Raw genomic sequence first — 20,559 nt, forward strand, 5'->3', positions numbered from 1 at the left:
CTATTTCTGTCAATCTCTTCTTTTATGAACTTTTCTTCTGAAGAAAGATTACCAAATCCTGTGACTAGCCAGACCCTGAATAATCAAAGACTATACATAAATTTGTTGTTGTTGTTATTTAAAACAGAAGCTCAAAGAAGCTACTTAAATGTCTCCCATTAGGGGTATGGTTTAATAATGTGGTCATTCACCTGAGCACTGTGTACGAAGTACCAAATCAGAAATACCAGGTGTTAAAGGGTACACAGATGAGGAAATGCTCTGTAATTTATGGTTAGGATGACAGAAATAATTCTATCAGGAATGTGTTTCAGCAATTGTGAAATTAATATGCTTTTAGGGACTAATCTAGGAACATACTCATTATGTCTTTAGGAAAAATATATGTGTCAAGTTCCAAATCAATTTGCATGTCATAACTGCCTCTGCTTCCCTGTGGTCTTTCTGAAAAATGGAATTAATTTATAATTCATCATATTGAGATAGTTTATATCTCAATAGTGGGGTACTAGAAGAAACAATTTTTTTAAACCATATCTTTTTGGTCTCGTATTGACAGAGCAACTTGAGGAGATGAAAATCCTTTAAAAATGATTTGAATGTTACTTTGTTGAGTAGTAAGAACAAAGCTTTCATAAATAGATGGTGCTAACAGAGCAATTTTGGAACGTCAATATATTTGTAAAATGTTATTTTTAAATTGAAGGATTTGTGGCTAGTATCTCATTGTTCTAATAAACCTATCCATATTTTTATATTTTTTATAAATTGATAATTCCACCATGAGCTTAATAACTCACTTTTCACATCGAAAGTAGCACTTGTAAGAAATAAAATACATATGATCATAAAGATATTCAAGTTTGTATTTGTTGTATCACTGCTATTTTGTCTTCAGTATTTCTTAATATTTTCTGTGTTCAAATCAAATTACATGTACAAGGGATCTCTGTATTGTTTCTTACAAACACATGTGAATTTAAATTACTTCAATTAGAAGTTATTTGTAAGTCATAGAGCTCTTATAAATGTAAGGTGTTACTACTAGTCGTTAATTCTGTGATTCCTAAAGGGGTGAGGGATAAAATGCAATTCTGCTGATTTTTCCACTTCTGAAATTGCCGTCAATTAAAGTTATTTATACGTTTGGGGGGATCAAATTAATTATTTAGTGTGTTTGTCTTTTCTTCAGTACATTTTATTAAATATTTACACAAAGGGAAAAAGTTAACACTGAGAGATGTTGCAACTTACATCTCATAGGTTTTGTAAGAGCAGAGAACTATAGTGTTCCTTATGCTTGCTTGTATACAGCAGCATTAGAACATTCATTTCAAGCTGAGACATAGAAACAATTTTAATTTGGGATCTTAAAAAAATAAATGAAATAAGACAAGTTCAACGTACCTTACTTACTTCGTAAATGTTGGTCAGAGTCAGATGTTGATCATTTGCAATATGGATGTTACCATCTACCATTGCTGCTTCAAAGTTAGTAGAAGAACTGATGTCTGTAACTCTTTATGTTTAAGCCTTTGAACAGTCTGTTTTGAATGAGACCGCAGGAAATGGAGGTACCTCTAGAGTTTTAAGATAGTCTAAATATTTGGAGCAAGGTAATCAAGAATATCCTTAGTCCGGAAGAGAAAAGGGGGTTCCACTTCATGAATGTTTGAGATAGAATATTTATTAAAATCCTCCATTCTCTTGATAATTTTTCAACATAGCAAATTAACTATAGTAGGAATTATCCCAGTTTAGCTTCAGAAATTATTTCAGTTTCTTAAGGAAGCAAGTAAGAAATAAAATTTCTACTTATGTTCCACCTTCTCTAGTATGTCCCTCTTATGCTAGTGATCAATTGCATTGATAAAACTAGGCTTTTTTAGCTTGGGGAACGTAATCCTATTTCAGTTAATGATTTTAGGTAACGTGTGAGAATTGTTTAAGTTGATAATTTAATCATTTATAAAGTCATCCATATGGTTAAACCCTTAAGCTATAGGGAAAAAAATTGTCAAACTAACTTTATCAATTTGAAATTAGGTAGCACAGAAATTAATAAAGATCAAAAGGGAGATAGAAAAAAAAAAGACAAGAAAAAGAGAGAGGAAGATCAGTCTAGTGTGACAGATGGTAAATTTTTAACTTTTTAAAGAATTCTGTATTTTTAAAGAACTATGATTTTACTTTCTTTACTGTTGAATACTGGTTTACATATTTAGCTTTTGAAGGAAAAACCTTGGATTTGGTTTTTTGGAAGAGAATGGCGTTGGGGGTAATATCATCTTCCTAACATTTTTTCTTTCTACATTTCATACCTCAGCTAATCAAACTCTTTTAAGCTGGTATATAAAAAATTGACATCGTTGAACCTTAGTATACTTAGTTATTAGTTAAAAGAATTAACAGCTATGGAATGTATATTTACTTATTCTACATATAGTATTTATTCACAGCATTTTTTTTTCCTTTACTAGCAGAGGGAGAATTATGGAGTAGGAGATGTTTTATCTCCTAGAGAAGCTTACATGGCATGGTGACATGGATTAATGTACAGTGGCAGTTAACAGTATAAAATCTCCCAGTGTGATATTTGATTATATGAATCTACCATTATTTTATATTAGTAAAATACTTTTAAAATTTTATTTATTTATGGCTGCATTGGGTCTTCATTGCTGCACGCGGGCTTTCTCTAGTTGCAGCGAGCGGGGGCTACTCTTCGTTGCAGTGCGCAGGCTTCTTATTGCAGTGGCTTCTCTTGTTGTGGAGCACGGGCTCTAGGTGCGCAGGCTTCAGTAGTTGTGGCTCGCAGGTTCTAGAGCACAGGCTCAGTAGTTGTGGCACAGGGCTTAGTTGCTCTGCGGCATGTGGGATCTTCCCAGACCAGGGATCAAACCAGTGTCCCCTGCATTGGCAGGCAGATTCTGAACCACTGTGTCACCTGGGAAGTCCCTAGTAAAATACTTTTAATTAGCAATATCTTGAGGCACAGAGGGGTTAAGCAACTTGCCCAGGCTCATATAGGGGAGCTAGTACTCAACCTCAAGACAGACTGGCTCCATAGCCTACATTCTCTTAATTATTATGACATGGTACATGAGGTTTTATTTGAGGATAATAGTAGAAAATATGGTGTGATAGGACCAAACTTTGTGTGGAGTCATATATCTTGCAGAATTTTGACATGATGTGGTAGGCCATTTATAATTAAGTGTAATGTCTTAGGAAAAGTAAGGTAGTTGCAGTATTGAAGATCAATCGAAGGTGGATATCACAAGCAAATGTACAATGATAGACAGGCGAGATTAATGGCAATTAAATGACTTTTCTTTTTTTGGTGGTGGTTTTTATTTTATTTTTGTTAACATCATTATTGGAGTATAATTGCTTTACAATGGTGTGTTAGTTTCTGCTTTATAGCAAAGTGAATCAGCTATACATATACATATATTCCCATATCTACTCCCTCTTGTGTCTCGCTTCCACCCTCCCTATCCCACCCCTCTAGGTGGTCACAAAGCACCGAGCTGATCTCCCTGTGCTATGCGGCTGCTTCCCGCTAGCTATCAATTTTACATTTGGTAGTATATATAAGTCCGTGCCACTCTCTCACTTTGTCCCAGCTTACCCTTCCCCCTCCCCATGTCCTCAAGTCCATTCTCTATGTCTGCGTCTTTATTCCTGTCTTGCCCCTAGGTTATGCATAACCTTTTTTTTTTCTTTTTTTAGATTCCATATATATGTGTTAGCATACAGTGTTTGTTTTTCTCTTTTTGACTTACTTCACTCTGTATGACAGGCTCTAGGTCCATCCACCTCACTACAAATAACTCCATTTCGTTTCTTTTTATGGCTGAGTAATTATTCCATTGCCTGTATGTGCCACATCGTCCTTATCCATTCATCTGTCAATGGACACTTAGGTTGCTTCCATGTCCTGGCTATTGTAAATGCAGCTGCAATGAGCATTGTGGTACATGACTCTTTTTGAATTATGGTTTTCTCAGGGTATATGCCCAGTAGTAGGATTGCTGGGTAATATGGTAGTTCTATTTTTACTTTTTTAAGGAACCTCCATACTGTTCTCCATAGTGGCTGTATCAATTTACATTCCCACCAACAGTGCAAGAGGGTTCCCTTTTCTCCACACCCTCTCCAGCATTTATTGTTTGTAGATTTTTTGATGATGGCCATTCTGAGTGGTGTGAGGTGATACCTCATTGTAGTTTTCATTTGCATTTCTCTAATGATTAGTAATGTTGAGCATTCTTTCATGTGTTTGTTGGCAATCTGTACAACTTCTTTGGAGAAATGTCTATTTAGGCCTCCTGCCCATTTTTGGATTGGGTTGTTTGTTTTTTTGATATTGAGCTGCATGAGCTGCTTGTATATTTTGGAGATTAATCCTTTGTCAGTTGGTTTATTTGCAAATATTTTCTCCCATTCTGAGGGTTGTCTTTTCATCTTGTTTATGGTTTCCTTTGCTGTGCAAAAGCTTTTAGGTTTCATTAGGTCCCATTTGTTTATTTTTGTTTTTAATTCCATTTTCCTAGGAAGGGGGTCAAAAAGGATCTTGCTGTGATTTATGTCATAGAGTGTTCTGCCTATGTTTTCCTCTAAGAGTTTGATAGTGTCTTGCCTTACATTTAGGTATTTCATCCACTTTCAGTTTACGTTTGTGTATGGTGTTAGGGAATGTACTAATTTCATTGTTTTACATGTACCTGTCCAGTTTTCCCAGCACCACTTATTGAAGAGGCTGTCCTTTCTCCACTGTACATTCCTGCCTCCTTTATCAAAGATAAGGTGACCAGGGCTTCCCTGGTGGCGCAGTGGTTGAGAGTCCGCCTGCCGATGCAGGGGACGCGGGTTCGTGCCCCGGTCTGGGAAGATCCCACATGCCGCGAAGCGGTGGGGCCCGTGAGCCATGGCTGCTGAGCCTACCTGTCCGGAGCCTGTGCTCCGCAACGGGAGAGGCCACAACAGTGAGAGGCCCGCGTACCGCAAAAAAAATATATATATATATAAGGTGACCATATGTGCGTGGGTTTTTCTCTGGGCTTTCTATCCTGTTCCATTGATCTATCTTTCTGTTTTTCTGCCAGTACCATACTGTCTTGATTACTGTAGCTTTGTAGTATAGTCTGAAGTCCAAGAGCCTGATTCCTCCAGCTCCGTTTTTCATTCTCAAGATTGCTTTGGCTATTCGGGGTCTTCTGTGTTTCCATACAAATTGTGAAATTTTTTGTTCTAGTTTTGTGACAAATGCTACTGGTAGTTTGATAGGGACTGCATTGAATCTGTAAATTGCTTTGGGTAGTATAGTCATTTTCACAGTGTTGATTCTTCCAATCCAAGAGCATCGTATATCTCTCCATCTGTTTGTATCATCTTTAATTTCTTTCATCAGTGTTTTATAGTTTCCTGAGTACAAGTCTTTCTCCTCCTTAGGTAGGTTTATTCCTAGATATTTTATTCTTTTTGTTGCAATGGTAAATGGGAGTGTTTCTTAATTTCTCTTTCAGATTTTTCATCATTAGTGTATAGGAGTGCAAGAGATTTCTGTGTATTAATTTTGTATCCTGCTACTTTACCAACTGCATTGATTAGCTCTAGTAGTTTTCTGGTAGCATCTTTAGGATTCTCTATGTATAGTATCATGCCATCTGGAAACAGTGACCGTTTTACTTCTTCTTTTCCGATTTGGATTCCTTTTATTTCTTTTTCTTCTCTGATTGCTGTGGCTAAAACTTCCAAAACTGTGTTGAATAATAGTGGTGAGAGTGGGCGACCTTCTCTTGTTCCTGATCTTAGTGGAAATGGTTTCGGTTTTTCACCATTGAGAACAATGTTGGCTGTGGGTTTGTCATATATGGCCTTTATTATGTTGAGGTGTCTTCCCTCTATGCCTACTTTCTCGAGGGTTTTTATCATAAATGGGTAGTGAATTTTGTCAAAAGCTTTTTCTGCATCTATTGAGATGATCTTATGGCTTTTCTCCTTCAATTTGTTAATATGGTGTATCACATTTGATTGTTTTGCATATATTGAAGAATCCTTGCATTCCTGGGATAAACCCCACTTGATCATGGTGTATGATCCTTTTAACGTGCTGTTGGATTCTGTTTGCTAATATTTTGTTGAGGATTTTTGCATCTATGTTCATCAGTGATATTGGCCTGTAGTTTTCTTTCTTGGTGAAATCTTTGTCTGATTTTGGTATCAGGGTGATGGTGGTCTTGTAGAATGACTTTGGGAGGGTTCCTCCCTCTGCTATATTTTGGAAGAGTTTGAGAAGGATAGGTGTTAGGTCTTCTCTGAAGGTTTGATAGAATTCACCTGTGAAGCCATCTGGTCCTGGGCTTTTGTTTGTTGGAAGATTTTTAATCACAGTCTCAATTTCAGTGCTTGTGACTGGTCTGTTTATATATATATTTTTGTTTGTTTTTGTTTTTGTTTTTGTTTTTGTGGTACGCGGGCCTCTCACTACTGTGGTCTCTCACGCTGTGGAGCACAGGCTCCGGACATGCAGGCTCAGCGGCCATGGCTCACGGGCCCAGCCGCTCCACGGCATGTTGGGATCCTCCCAGACCAGGGCATGAACCCGTGTCCCCTGCATCAGCAGGCGGACTCTCAACCGCTGCGCCAGCAGGGAAGCACTGGTCTGTTTATATTTTTATTTCTTCCTGGTTCAGTCTCAGAAGGTTGTGTTTTTCTAAGAATTTGTCCATTTCTTCCAGGTTGTCCATTTTATTGGCATATAGTTGCTTGTAGTAATCCCTCATGATCCTTTGTATTTCTGCAGTGTCAGTTGTTACTTCTCCTTTTTCATTTCTAATTCTATTGGTTTGAGTCTTCTCCCTTTTTTTCTTGATCAGTCTGGCTAGTGTTTTATCAATTTTGTTTATCTTCTCAAAGACCCAGCTTTTAGTTTTATTGATCTTTGCTCTCGTTTCCTTCATTTCTTTTTCATTTATTTCTGATATTTATGATTTCTTTCCTTCTGCTAACTTTGGGGGTTTTTTGCTCTTCTTTCTCTAATTGCTTTAGGTGTAAGGTTAGGTTGTTTATTTGAGATGTTTCTTGTCTTTTCAGGTAGGATTGTATTACTATAAACTTCCCTCTTAGAACTGCTTTTGCTGCATCCCATAGGCTTTGGGTCGTCGTGTTTTCATTGTCATTTGTTTCTAGGTATTTTTTGATTTCCTTTTTGATTTCTTCAGTGATCTCTTGGTTATTAAGTAGTGTATTTTTTAGCCTCTATGTGTTTGTATTTTTTACAGATTTTTTCCTGTAATTGATATCTACTCTCATAGCATTGTGGTCAGAAAAGATACTTGATACGATTTCAATTTTCTTAAATTTACAAAGGCTTAATTTGTGACCCAAGATATGATTTACCCTGGAGAATGTTCCATGAGCACTTGAGAAGAAAGTGTATTCTGTTGTTTTTGGATGGAATGTCCTATATATATCAATTTAGTCCATCTTGTTTAATGTGTCTTTTAAAGCTTGTGTTTCCTTATTTATTTTCATTTTGGATGATCTGTCCATTGGTGAAAGCGGGGTGTTAAAGTCCCCTACTCTGATTGTGTTACTGTTGATAGACCCTTTTTATGGCTGTTAGCATTTGCCTTTTGTACTGAGGTGCTCTATGTTGGGTTCATAAATATTTACAATTGTTATTTCTCCTTCTTGGATTGATCCCTTGATCATTATGTAGTGTCCTTCTTTGTCTCCTGTAATAGTCTTTATTTTAAAGTCTATTTTGTCTGATATGAGAATAGCTACTCCAGCTTTCTTTTGATTTCCATTTGCATGGAATATCTGTTTCCATCCCCTCACTTGTGGTCTGTATGTGTCCCTAGGTCTGAAGTGGGTCTCTTGTAGACAGCATATATGTGGGTCTTGTTTTTGTATCCATTCAGCCAATCTGTGTCTCTTGGTGGGAGCATTTAATCCATTTACATTTAAGGTAATTATCAATATGTATGTGCCTATTAACATTTTATTAATTGTTTTGGGTTCGTTATTGTAGGTCTTTTCCTTCTCTTGTGTTTCCTGCCTAGAGAAGTTCCTTTAGCATTTGTTGTAAAGCTGGTTTGGTGGTGCTGAATTCTCTTAGCTTTTGCTTGTCTGTAAAGGTTTTAATTTCTCCGTCGAATCTGAATGAGATCCTTACTGGATAGAGTAATCTTGGTTGTAGGCTGTTCCCTTTCATCACTTTAAATATGCCCTGCCACACCCTTCTGGCTTGCAGAGTCTCTGCTGAAAGATCAGCTGTTAACCTTATGGGGTTTCCCTTGTGTGTTATTTGTTGTTTTTCCCTTGCTGCTTTTAATATTTTTTCTTTGTATTTAATTTTTGATAGTTTGATTAGTATGTGTCTTGTTTCTCCTTGGACTTATCCTGTATGGGACTCTCTGTGCTTCCTGGACTTGATTGGCTATTCCCTTTCCCATATTAGAGAAGTTTTCAAGTTATAATCTCTTCAAATATTTTCTCAGTCCCTTTTTTTTTCTCTTCTTCTTCTGGAACCCCTATAATTCGAATGTTGGTGTGTTTAATGTTGTCCCTGAGACTGTCCTCAATTCTTTTCGTTCTTTTTTCTTTATTCTGCTCTGCAATAGTTATTTTCACTATTTTATCTTCCAGGTCACTTGTCCATTCTTTTGCCTCAGTTATTCTGCTATTGATTCCTTCCACAGAATTTTTAATTTCATTTATTGCATTGTTCATCATTGTTTGTTTGCTCTTTAATTTTTCTAGGTCCTTGTTAAACATTCTATTTTCTCCATTCTATTTCCAGGATTTTGGATCATCTTTACTGTCATTACTCTGATTTTTTTTTTTCAGGTAGACTGCCTATTTCCTCTTCATTTGTTAGGTCTGTTGAGTTTTTACCTTGCTTCTTCATCTGCTGTGTGTTTCTCTGTCTTCTCATTTTGCTTAACTTACTGTGTTTGGGGTCTCCTTTTCGCAGGCTGCAGGTTCATAATTCCCGTCGTTTTTGGTGTCTGCCCCCAGTGGCTAAGGTTGGTTCAGCGGGTTGTGTAGGCTTCCTGGTGGAGGGGACTAGTGCCTGTGTTCTGGTGAATGAGGCTGGATCTTGTCTTTCTGGTGGGCAGGACCACGTCCAGTGGTATGTTTGGGGTGTCTGTGACCTTATTATGATTTTAGGCAGCCTCTGTGCTAATGGGTGGGGTTGTGTTCCTGTCTTGCTAGTTGTTTGGCATAGGGTGTCCAGCACTGTAGCTTGCTGGTTGTTGAGTGAAGCTGGGTCTTAGCGTTGAGGTGGAGATCTCTGGGATATTTTCACCGTTTGATATTACGTGGAGCTGGGAAGTCTCTTGTGGACCAATGTCCTGAACTCGGCTCTCCCACCTCAGAGACACAGGCCTGACTCCTGGCCGGAGCACCGAGAGCCTGTCAGCCACAAGGCTCAGAGGAAAAGGGGGGAAAAAGAAAGAAAGGAAGAAAAAAGTAAGATAAAATAAAGTTATTAAAATAAAAAATAATTATTAAAAATGAAGAAAAATTAAAAGTAATTAAGAAAAGAAAAGAAAGAAGAGAGCAACCAAACCAAAAAACAAATCCACCAAGATAACAGTGCTAAAAACTATACTAAGAAAAAAAAACTACGGACAGACAGAACCCTAGGACAAATGGTAAAAGCAAAGCTGTACAGACAAAATCACACAACGAAGCATAGAAGCATACACATACACACTCACAAAAAGAGAAGAAGGAAAAATATATATATATCGTTGCTCCCAAAATCCACCTCCTCAATTTGGGATGATTCATTGTCTATTCAGGTATTCCTGAATTCAGGTATTCCACAGATGCAGGGTACATCAAAGCTGACTGTGGAGATTTAATCCGCTGCTCCTGAGGCTGCTGGGAGAGATTTCCCTTTCTCTTCTTTGTTTGCACAGCTCCCGGGATTCAGCTTTGGATTTGGCCCCGCCTCTGCATGTAGGTCGCCTGAGGACGTCTGTTTTTCACTCAGACAGGAAGGGGTTAAAGTAGCAGCTGATTCGGGGGCTCTGGCTCACTCAGGCCAGTGGGAGGGAGGGGTACAGAATGCGGGGCGAGCCTGTGGCGGCAGAGGCCAGCGTGACGTTGCAACAGCCTGAGGCGCACCGTGTGTTCTCCCGGGGAGGTTGTCCCTGGATCACGGGACCCTGGCAGTGGTGGGGTGCATGGGCTCCCGGGAGGGGAGGTGGGGATAGTGACCTGTGCTCGCACACAGGCTTCTTGGTGGCTGCAGCAGCTGCCTTAGTGTCTCATGCCCGTCTCTGGGGTCCGCACTGATAGCCGCGGCTTGCGCCTGTCTCTGGAGCTTGTTTAGGCAGTGCTCTGATTCCCCTCTCCTCGGCACCCCAAAACAATGGTTTCTTGCCTCTCTGGCAGCTCCAGACAGCTAGCTGTGGCTCACTAGCCCCCTTCAGGCTGTGTTCACGCAGCCAACCCCAGTCCTCTCCCTGGATCCGACCGAAGCCCGAGCCTCAGCTCCCAGCCCCCGCCCGCCCCGGCAGATAAGCAGACAAGCGTCTCGGGCTGGTGAGTGCTGGTCGGCACCGATCCTCTGTGCGGGAATCTCTCCACTTTGCCCTCTGCACCCCTGTGGCTGCGCTCTCCTCCGCGGCTACGAAGCTTCCCCACTCCGTCCCCTGCAGTCTCTGCCCGCAAAGGGGCTTCCTAATGTGTGGAAACCTTACCTCCTTCACAGCTCCCTCCCACTGGTGCAGGTCCCGTCCCTATCCTTTTGTCTCTGTTTATTCTTTTTTTCTTTTGCCCTACCCAGGTATGTGGGGAGTTTCTTGCTTTTTGGGAGGTCTGAGGTCTTCTGCCAGCGTTCAGTAGGTGTTCTGTAGGAGTTGTTCCACGTGTAGGTGTATTTCTGATGTATCTGTGGGGAGGAAGGTGACCTCCACGTCTTACTCTTCCGCCATCTTGAATATCTCCTAAATGACTTAATAGGTTCAAATGTTTCTGTATAAAAATTGGTGCTGAAAGTTCTTTTTAAGGGGGTATTAACATTTTTTTAAATTCACCTTATTTTAAAAATAATATTTTCTTGGGCTTCCCTGGTGGCACAGTGGTTGAGAGTCCGCCTGCCAATGCAGGGGACACGGGTTTGTGCCCCAGTCCGGGAAGATACCACATGCCGCGGAGCGGCTGGGCCCGTGAGCCATGGCCGCTGAGCCTGCGCGTCCGGAGCCTGTGCTCCGCAACGGGAGAGGCCACAACAGTGAGAGGCCCGCGTACCGCAAAAATAATAATAATAAAAATAATAATATTTTCTTAGGTATAGAAGACAATATAGTTGGCATTTATACATAATTGATATTTTTAATAAGTTATATTGAGATATATTTCGCATATATAAAATTCACCCTTTTAAATTATACAGTTCAGTGGTTTTTAGTATATTCACAGTTGTACAGCCATCCACCACTATCTAATTTCAGAACATTTTCATTATCCCCAAAATAAACCTTAAATGTGATTTATACTTAGAGAGCAGTCCATCTTTTATCTGAAATGAGGCAGTAACATTCTTGATTCAAATGAATAGTAGCTGACTTGTAATCATATATAGCGAGCTTTCTAAATTACGTCAAGATTTGATACAAAGAACTAGATTACCAGATTGAGAACACATTGCCTAAGTTATTTTTCTCTTTTAACTATTGAAATCCCCCAGCATTTGTTTTACGGATTTAAGTAATTCCTTATGTCATAAATAAGATGTGGCTCGGCAAATTTTCTTTAACACGAGGTTTTTGTTTTTAATGTCAACATGGTCTTTTTGTGAAGTATTAGGAGAGAAGAACTGTGAATTCCAACCTATTTACACTACCAAGAAAATAGTTCTAGGAGATATCTAGGGTTTGCCTAGGAAGTTTAATCACTTTCCCTTTTCATTTAAGATGCCAGTGACAGTGGGCGTTCTTATAAAACAGTCCTGGACCGTTGGAGAGAGTCTCTCCTTTCTTCTGCCAGTCTATCCCAAGTCTTTCTTCATCTCTCCACCTTGGATCGTAGTGTAATATGGTCTAAGTCTATACTAAACGCCCGTTGCAAGATATGCCGAAAGAAGGGTGATGCTGAAAACATGGTACTTTGTGATGGCTGTGATCGGGGTCATCATACCTACTGTGTTCGACCAAAGCTCAAGGTATTTTTTTCTTCTGCTGCTTCTCAGATTAGAATTGAGACACTGAGATTTTGAGTGACAGATGATTAATGATCATTCATTTGATTTATCAGACTGTGCCTGAAGGAGATTGGTTTTGTCCAGAGTGTCGGCCAAAGCAACGTTCTAGAAGACTCTCCTCTAGACAGAGACCATCCTTGGAAAGTGATGACGAGATGGAAGGTAGTATGGAAGGTGAGGATGATGAAGTTGATGATGATGATGAAGAGGGTCCAAGTGAGGAGGAAGAGTATGAGGTAGAACAAGATGAAGAAGATTCTCAAGAAGAGGAAGACGTCAGGTAAGTCCTACCATGCAATAAAATGAGAGTTCGAGTCTTTAACTAGACAGTCTCTTGACTTTTCAAATGCAAATGGAATGGTTGGGGCCCATAATTTAAAAACAAAAAACTAGTGTGCAATATAGTGTCATAAAGTTCCCTTGCTTTTTTTTTTTTTTTTTTGCGTTACGCGGGCCTCTCACTGTTGTGGCCTCTCCCGTTGCGGAGCACAGGCTCCGGACGCGCAGGCTCAGCAGCCATGGCTTACGGGCCCAGCCACTCCGCAGCATGTGGGATCTTCCCGGACCAGGGCACGAACCCGTGTCCCCTGCATCGGCAGGCGGACTCTCAACCACTGCGCCACCAGGGAAGCCCTCCCCTTGCTTTTTATGTATTATAAACATATGAAATTATTCCCAAGGGAGTATAGTCGCTTTGTGGACTTAGCCAGATCATAAAATCAAGTGTAAGTTTGGTTAGGATGTCAATTCAGAGCCACATCGAGGTTGATATTACTTAATTTTTTGCTGAAAGCAGCAAATAAGCAGTCCAGAGGATATTCATGAGATAGAGATGAATGCAGCTCCCGATGCCTCTTTTGCTTTTCTCAAGGAGTTATACCCAAATATTGGTGATCTTGGCAGTCTACAGAGAGAGAGAGAGAAATGCCAGGAAGCACATTGTATTTTTATACTCCTACGGCATCAGCACCTAGAAACAACTTCTATACTACTGTATAGCCAAGTATTCTGCAGCTTAGCAAGCTGTGTCACCCAGGCCTAATGAATGGCTTTGGTTATTCCTGCCATGGCAACACTGGGGCAGTCTCCCTTTATTTGTCCCTAAGACCTCCCCTTGTTTTTAACATTCGAACTCCATTCTTGTGGAATCAAGAAAAGAATGTGAAGCAGGGGCAACCTAGAACCGACACAGTACAAAAAGGCCAGAGACTGAGGAGGATGAGTAGAGAGAGCCACCCCCTCTACTTTAAACAAGTTGTTCAATAGCTCCAACTAGCAGGAGCCATTTTCCCTGTAGCTTGTAATGGCAGTATTGTGTTAAGCATAAAGATGATAAAGAACTTGGAGAATTTTTGGAAATATTTTAAGTAAACTGGAAGTTCAGGTATGGGGGGAGATGGATATAAGGAGGCTTAATGGGGTTGTATCATTCTTGTCTACAACTTAAAAGCAATTAAAGGGTTGAATCTAGTTTTGTATCTTACAGTAAGAATCAAAAGATGGCAAAGAGATTCCTGGCTTAGTGTTGAGGAACAGTAGGTTTAAGGCCTGCTTTTGTGGGATCCATTGGCCAAAACTGTAGGTTACCTCAGTATCAATAGTAATGAAAAGTGACAGTCTTCTGTAGCATAAGGAGACAAAAGATTTGCATTTTAAGTTTTTCAACATGATTAACTCCATTTATTCGGCTCTCCTGAGGATTTTATTACAGTTTATCACAACCTAGGATTTGATTTTCATGATGATGTCCTGGAGTTACCAAGAAATTATTAAACATTAAACATTCTTTGTCTTTGCATTACAAAGAAATATATGAAAGCACATTTTAGATTTCCATGAAGAGTTTGTTGATTCTAAGTTTAAAGAACTGAGTACAGGATAAGTCTCAGTAACACAAAAGTTATGTATGTAGAACTCATTGGCTGGATAGTAGAACAAGGGGGATAGAAGTAATCATATGTTCATCATTGCTCTGTACAATAATTGTTTTCTAACACTATTTATAGCCCACCAAAACGAGGAAGACCACAAGTTAGATTACCAATTAAAACAAGAGGGAGACTTAGTTCTTCTTTCTCAAGTCGTGGCCAACGACAAGATCCTGGAAGATATACTTCAAGGAGTCAGCAGAATACACCGAAAACAACTGTTTCTTCTAAAGCTACTGGTAGAAGCCTAAGAAAGATAAAATCTGCTCCTCCTACAGAAACTAAATCTTTAAGAATTGCCAGTCGTTCTACTCGCCAGAGTCATGGCCCACTGCAAGCAGGTGTATTCATGGAACTACTTAGTCCTCGCAGAAAACGCAGAGGCAGGAAAAGTGCTAATAATACACCAGAAAATAGTCCCAGCTTCCCTAACTTCAGAGTCATTGCCACAAAGTCAAGTGAGCGGTCAAGGTCTCTAAATGTTGCTTCAAAACTTTCTCTCCAAGATAGTGAATCCAAGAGAAGAGGCAGGAAAAGACAATCTACAGGTATGAAGAAGTCTAATTTAAGCTATTCTTACCTAAGAAAATTGACTAATTTGGAAAGATTGAATGTTGAGATACTTTGTATCATTTTTGAAAGGCTGTCCACTATACAGAGTTATTAGGGAGCAACCTGACCTGAAGCATAATGTTCAAGGAAGGGGCAGGTATTTGGAATAAAGGTAAACTACAGTACTAGTGTTTCTACTGGTGTAGTAGGGTAGTTGTAAGAAATTTGCAAACAGTGTTCTGTGTTTAGTGGAGAGATTTGGCCAATACTTGAACAGCCTCAGTATACCACATTATAATACGTTTCATTCTCTTCCACCTTTGCTTCCTTCAAAACACATGTACTCATCATCACCCAGACAAGCTACATTAGGTAATTTGATAAGGTTCCCACCTGACATACTGAATTTCGGGGCAGGGAGAGTTGGGAACAGTAATATTGTTAGGGAGTGATCACCAGCTGTCTTTTTGAGTCTGATAATTGTTGTTTTAATATTTATATATATATTATATAAATTGTTTATATATTACATATATTTATATTACATAAGTTGTTGGTAATATTTATCCATGTAATAATCTCTTTACCCATTTATCTCTAATCCTATCCTCTTTTTTCTTTAATGTCAGTAGTAGTAAAATTTTGATATTTCAAAAATGAAGTTAAACATAAAAAATGCTACTACTGTTCTTTGAAGAATTTTAGATAGCTTGTATTGCATTATTCAAACCCATGACAGGATTAAGGAATTCACTGGTGGAAGAATGGAACATGATGCAGTCGCCAGGTCGTCAGGTTTGGCAGTGGGGTGGGGGTAGTATCAGGTAACTTTGCACCGAGATCTAATTTAGCTTTTCCTATCCCCTTATGTGTTTTGCTCTTCCCCAATCCTGAACCCCAAGCTATTTGGAAAATAGTACACCTGAAACATTTTTGTTTTAAGAAAGAAAAAAAAAAAAAACTGCTGAAGAAGATGTTGTTTTTAATTGATTTGTGAACTTACTAACCTGGTTCTAAGGACAAATAAAGGGGGAAATGTGCGGATTAACATTTAAGCAGAGAATTTAAACACTTAGATCTATATATGGACTGTACTACTATTTTCTACTAATTCATTCACCTTAGATCTCATTATATACCTTACATTTTATGAGAAAGCATTTTGCTTTAAGAAAATTCTCCATATAAAATTAGATGTATAAGAATAATTTTTATTTCATCATTGAGAAATATTTTCTATTATGCAAGGTAATTTATAAAGAGGCCAAGTTTCTAAATCTAAAGAGGTTATTTTCCTAAGGTTGTATTTCAGGAAATACCAGAGGATTTCATTTTACTGTAGTTAAAAACATATTTTTAATAAAATGGAGTAATAACCCACAAACGTTGTGTTCTAGAATTTCCTTTTGTATTACACTCTTTTTACAATCTGTTCCCAATGAGTGTTTATTTCAATTGGAAATTTTTAAGATCGAAAGGAAATAACGAATACTTGGTCCAGATTTACCTATCTCTCAGAATGTAAGTCAGTTTAACATCTCAGTGTGTAGAGTGTAGATTTTCTGTTTGAATTTAGTTTGTATTTATATGTCCTGATTAGCTTATGGTGATCAAATATTTTTTGTCATCACCTAAAGTTAACATAATTATTTATTCAGAATCATCTCCTGTGACACCTAACCGAAGGAGTTCAGGTCGACAGGGAGGAGTTCATGAATTGTCTGCTTTTGAACAACTTGTTGTGGAATTGGTACGGCATGATGACAGCTGGCCTTTTTTGAAACTCGTTTCTAAAATCCAGGTAATACTACTAGACTTTATAAAATGTATTCGTGTGTATTATCTGATTTAGTCTGCATGGCAACTTTAAGGTAGTCAAAATACTTGTTTAGTCACTGTCTACTTAAAAAACAAAACAAATCTTGGAACGTTTGTTCCTATATTGAAAAAAATGGAGCTAGCATAGTCTCCTCAGTCCCTTCTAGTCCTGTGACTGATTCTTTTTTTTTAATTAATTTATTTATTTATCTTTGGCTGTGTTGGGTCTTCATTGCTGCACGTGGGCTCTCTCTAGTTACGTCGAGAGGGGGCCACTCTTTGTTGCGGTGCACGGGCTTCTCATTGTGGTGACTTCTCTCATTGCGGAGCATGGGCTCTAGGCATGCTGGCTTCAGTAGTTGTAGCACGTGGGCTCAGTGGTTGTGGCTCGCGGGCCCTAGAGTGCAGACTCAGTAGTTGTGGTGCACGGGCTTAGTTGCTCCACGGCATGTGGGATCTTCCCAGACCAGGGCTTGAACCCATATCCCCTGCATTGGCAGGTGGATTCTTAACCACTGCACCACCAGGGAAGCCCCTGTGACTGATTCTTATAAATGATGACCGTGTGTTGAAATAACCTCACTTTTTATTCTGTGTAATGAATATGAATAGAGGTGATTCAACTGAGTACCATTATTGGCATTTCTATTATGTAAAACAGTGTTTCTTAAACTTTAGCGTACACCACAATCAATGGAGGGCTTGTTAAAACACAGCTGACTGGGCCCCACCCCAGTCTGTTTCACGAGGTCTGGGATGATGCCCAGCCATTTGCATTACTGACAAGTTCCCAAATGATGCTGATGGTGCTGGTCCAAGGACAGCATTTTGAGAAACACTGATGTAAAAGATGGGTACTCTTGAGTAACAGAGATAGCCTAACCTAGCTAAGGGATTTGAACTGTTATTTTTATATAGGTATGACGGAGTATGATGTGCCATAGCAGAGGTAGGACAGTGTTAGTTATACTGGAAGTTTAATGGTCTTTCAGAAGCAGAGAAGAGAAGGAATTGATTTGAGCATTTCAGGGGGAAGGAATAGCAGGAATTAGAAAGTTTTTTTATGGAAGAACTATTTGATTTGGTCACTGAAGAAAGATGGAATTTCAACAGTGAGAAATGGAATGAGGGCATTTTAGGAAGAGGGAACAACAAGTTAAGACCTAGAAATGAGAATATGGGAATGATGGATGGTTTGAATGGAGCAGAGGGTGTGTTAGAGGGGCTCAGACACAACTAGATTGTAAAGGGCCTCACTTGTCAGTATCAGGTGAAGGTTTCTGAATGAAAAAGTGACATCATCAAAATTCTACTTTGAGAATTCTAGAACCAGAATATGAAAGATTAATTAACATTGAATAGTGTCTTATAAAAATTAACTCTCTGGGACTTCCCTGGCGGTCCAGTGGTTAAGAATCCACCTTCCAACACAGGGGACACAGGTTCCATCCCTGGACGGGGAACTAAGATCCCACATGCCACGGGGCAACTAAGCCCACGTGGGGCAACTAGAGGGAAGCCCACGTGCCACAACTAAGACTCGACGCTGCCAAAACTAAATAAATATTTAACAACAACAAAAAAATTAACTCTCAGTTGAACTGTAACTTATTTTTCCTGAGTAGTTTTGTGCTGAATTAAGTTTTGTTACATGTATTTTATTCTTTATTACAAATGCAGTCATGGTCATTACAGAAATTTCTTTATAAATACATTTATGTATCTATATAGAGAGAGTCAGAGAAAGGAAGAGAACACACAAGCAAACCCATACTCTGTTTTTTCACAATACATTGTTAACATTTTTTATAGTATCAAATAAGCTTTTACAGCATTACAATGACTGAAATGTATTATGTAATTTTAATGGAATAATAGTATTCAGAAGTTAATATTCAGTTGCTTTTAAGGGCAAAACTTGCATGTATTTGACTACTTATCTTCAATAAATTTTCTATAGGAGAGATAATACTTGAATTATTTTACAGGTCCCAGACTATTATGACATCATCAAAAAGCCCATTGCCTTAAATATAATTCGTGAAAAAGTGAACAAATGTGAATATAAACTAGCATGTGAGTAATTTATGTTTTTCTCTGATAATTATTTTCCTTTAAGGAGGTAAAGGCTGTTTTTCTTTTTATTTAAATGATGTATATTAACGTAATTGTGTAGATGGCATCCCAAGAAATCCCTAAAATGCCATGTATGCATATATGGAAATGAAAGATGGATGGGGATTGAATGAGTTAAAGATATTTTATAGAATCTCATCTTAATAGATGTTCTTTTTAGTTATATAAAATACCTCTAAATAATTGTATAATTTCAATAAAACCATTTTATAAAGTATTTATAAACAATTTTAAGCTTCAGTTCTGCCAGCTTGTTTCAGAGTCTTCAATTTCTAAAGAAAAATGTGGACTTCTGTTTCCTTAATGACATTTCCAGATATACAAAGATTGTATTTATAATTTACTTTCATTCTTATCTCATTTGGTTTTTTCATTCTAGCTGAGTTTATCGATGATATTGAGTTAATGTTTTCGAACTGCTTTGAGTACAACCCTCGTAACACAAGTGAAGCAAAAGCTGGAACTAGGCTGCAAGCATTTTTTCATATTCAGGCTCAAAAACTTGGACTCGCCGTCACACCTGGGAATGTGGATCAAGTTAGCACACCACCAGTTGCAAAAAAGTCACGAATCTGATTCTGTCTTTCTAAAGGATATATTTGAAGAAAACAAATTGTTCATGAAAATGGAACATTAAATCATGCTCTAAAGCAGACATATATGTATAAAGCAATAACAACTGATTGACCACATTGAAGTGTGGCCTGCACTATATTCTCAACTTTAATATTAAGCACTCAGGAGAATGTAGGAAAGATTTCCTTTGCTACAGTTTTGTTCAGTATCTAATAAATTGGATAGATGTATTGGCTACAGTACTGGTTTACAGAGTTTTTTGTGCATTTTGAGATCATTCATGTGTCCCAGTATCTCAAAAAAATATTTTTTCACCCATGATTTATTTTGTCATTGACTTTTTTTTAGAAGTGTGGTATTAAGGGAGATTTACCTACACAGATAAATCTTCCATAATAGCACAGTTTAGAAAAAAGTGTATACGTCTAAGAATTGTTTAATAAGCAGATTCTTTCAACACTATACATGAATGAATCCAGCTTTATTCCTTGAAGTGCTGTACCAGTGCTGGCTGGAGGTATTGAGTCTGAGTTTATTAACTAGATATTTATTTAGCATTCAAAGTAATTTGTGAATTTGTTTTGTATTTATAAAATTTGTACCTGGAAAATGTTCTTTAATTTTTTAAACATTTTATTGTGTTTTTGTTTTATTTCTCTAACTTCCTTAATGATCAGTCAATAAAAGGTAACACCCTCCCTTTTCCCTGGCAGTTCTTTCAGTTTTACAGAACTGTATTTTCAGTTTCTATGTACAACTTAAGTGTACAAATAAAATGATACTTTTTTTAAAAAATATTTTTCAAATATTCTGAATTTCTGGAATTTTTTACAAATGAGAATTGGACTTCTACATGTGATAAATAGACCATAGGAACCAATGTTTTATTGTACCTGAGTCTCTATAGCAGTGATTTGCATCTTTTTCTACCCAAACCCTTGAGGAGTAAGATACCTCCCATCAGTAACAGTAACATTCTATGGCAGGGATTCTCATTAAAAAGAGAAAAGAAAGTTTGGAATATGCCCACAACCCTGAAAATTTTTTAAAAATAAAATAAATGCTGTTTCCTAGGTATGGAAAACATAGGGGCCTCAGTTTTGGAGGAGTAGCTGTTCCTTTTTAGGATGCAGAAGGAAGTCACGTATCCTCTGTAGGGCTTTTGGGGAGTCAGGAGACAGAACCATCCCTCAATTTTCTCATCTAAAATCCTGAGGATTTTAACGAGGTTCATCTGGGGACTTCCTGGTGGTGCAGTGATTAAGGATCCGCCTGCCAATGAAGGGGACACGGGTTCCAGCCCTGGTCCGGGAAGAT

General features: G+C 38.3%; 1 protein-coding gene across 1 annotated transcript in view; it reads left to right on the forward strand.

The window, feature by feature from the left end:
* Positions 1 to 20,013, forward strand: part of BAZ1A (bromodomain adjacent to zinc finger domain 1A) — a 94,300-nt gene extending 74,287 nt beyond the window's left edge. The window contains exons 22-27 of the mRNA XM_079914286.1: positions 11,946 to 12,193; positions 12,286 to 12,512; positions 14,239 to 14,708; positions 16,371 to 16,513; positions 18,519 to 18,606; positions 19,046 to 20,013. Coding sequence (XP_079770412.1) covers positions 11,946 to 12,193; positions 12,286 to 12,512; positions 14,239 to 14,708; positions 16,371 to 16,513; positions 18,519 to 18,606; positions 19,046 to 19,242 — 1,373 coding nt within the window. The 3' untranslated portion in view covers positions 19,243 to 20,013. The remainder of the gene's footprint in view (positions 1 to 11,945; positions 12,194 to 12,285; positions 12,513 to 14,238; positions 14,709 to 16,370; positions 16,514 to 18,518; positions 18,607 to 19,045) is intronic.
* The last annotated feature ends 546 nt before the right edge of the window (positions 20,014 to 20,559 follow it).

The sequence above is a fragment of the Stenella coeruleoalba genome, assembly GCF_951394435.1.
Source record: "Stenella coeruleoalba genome assembly, chromosome: 2".
Lineage (NCBI taxonomy): Eukaryota > Metazoa > Chordata > Mammalia > Artiodactyla > Delphinidae > Stenella > Stenella coeruleoalba.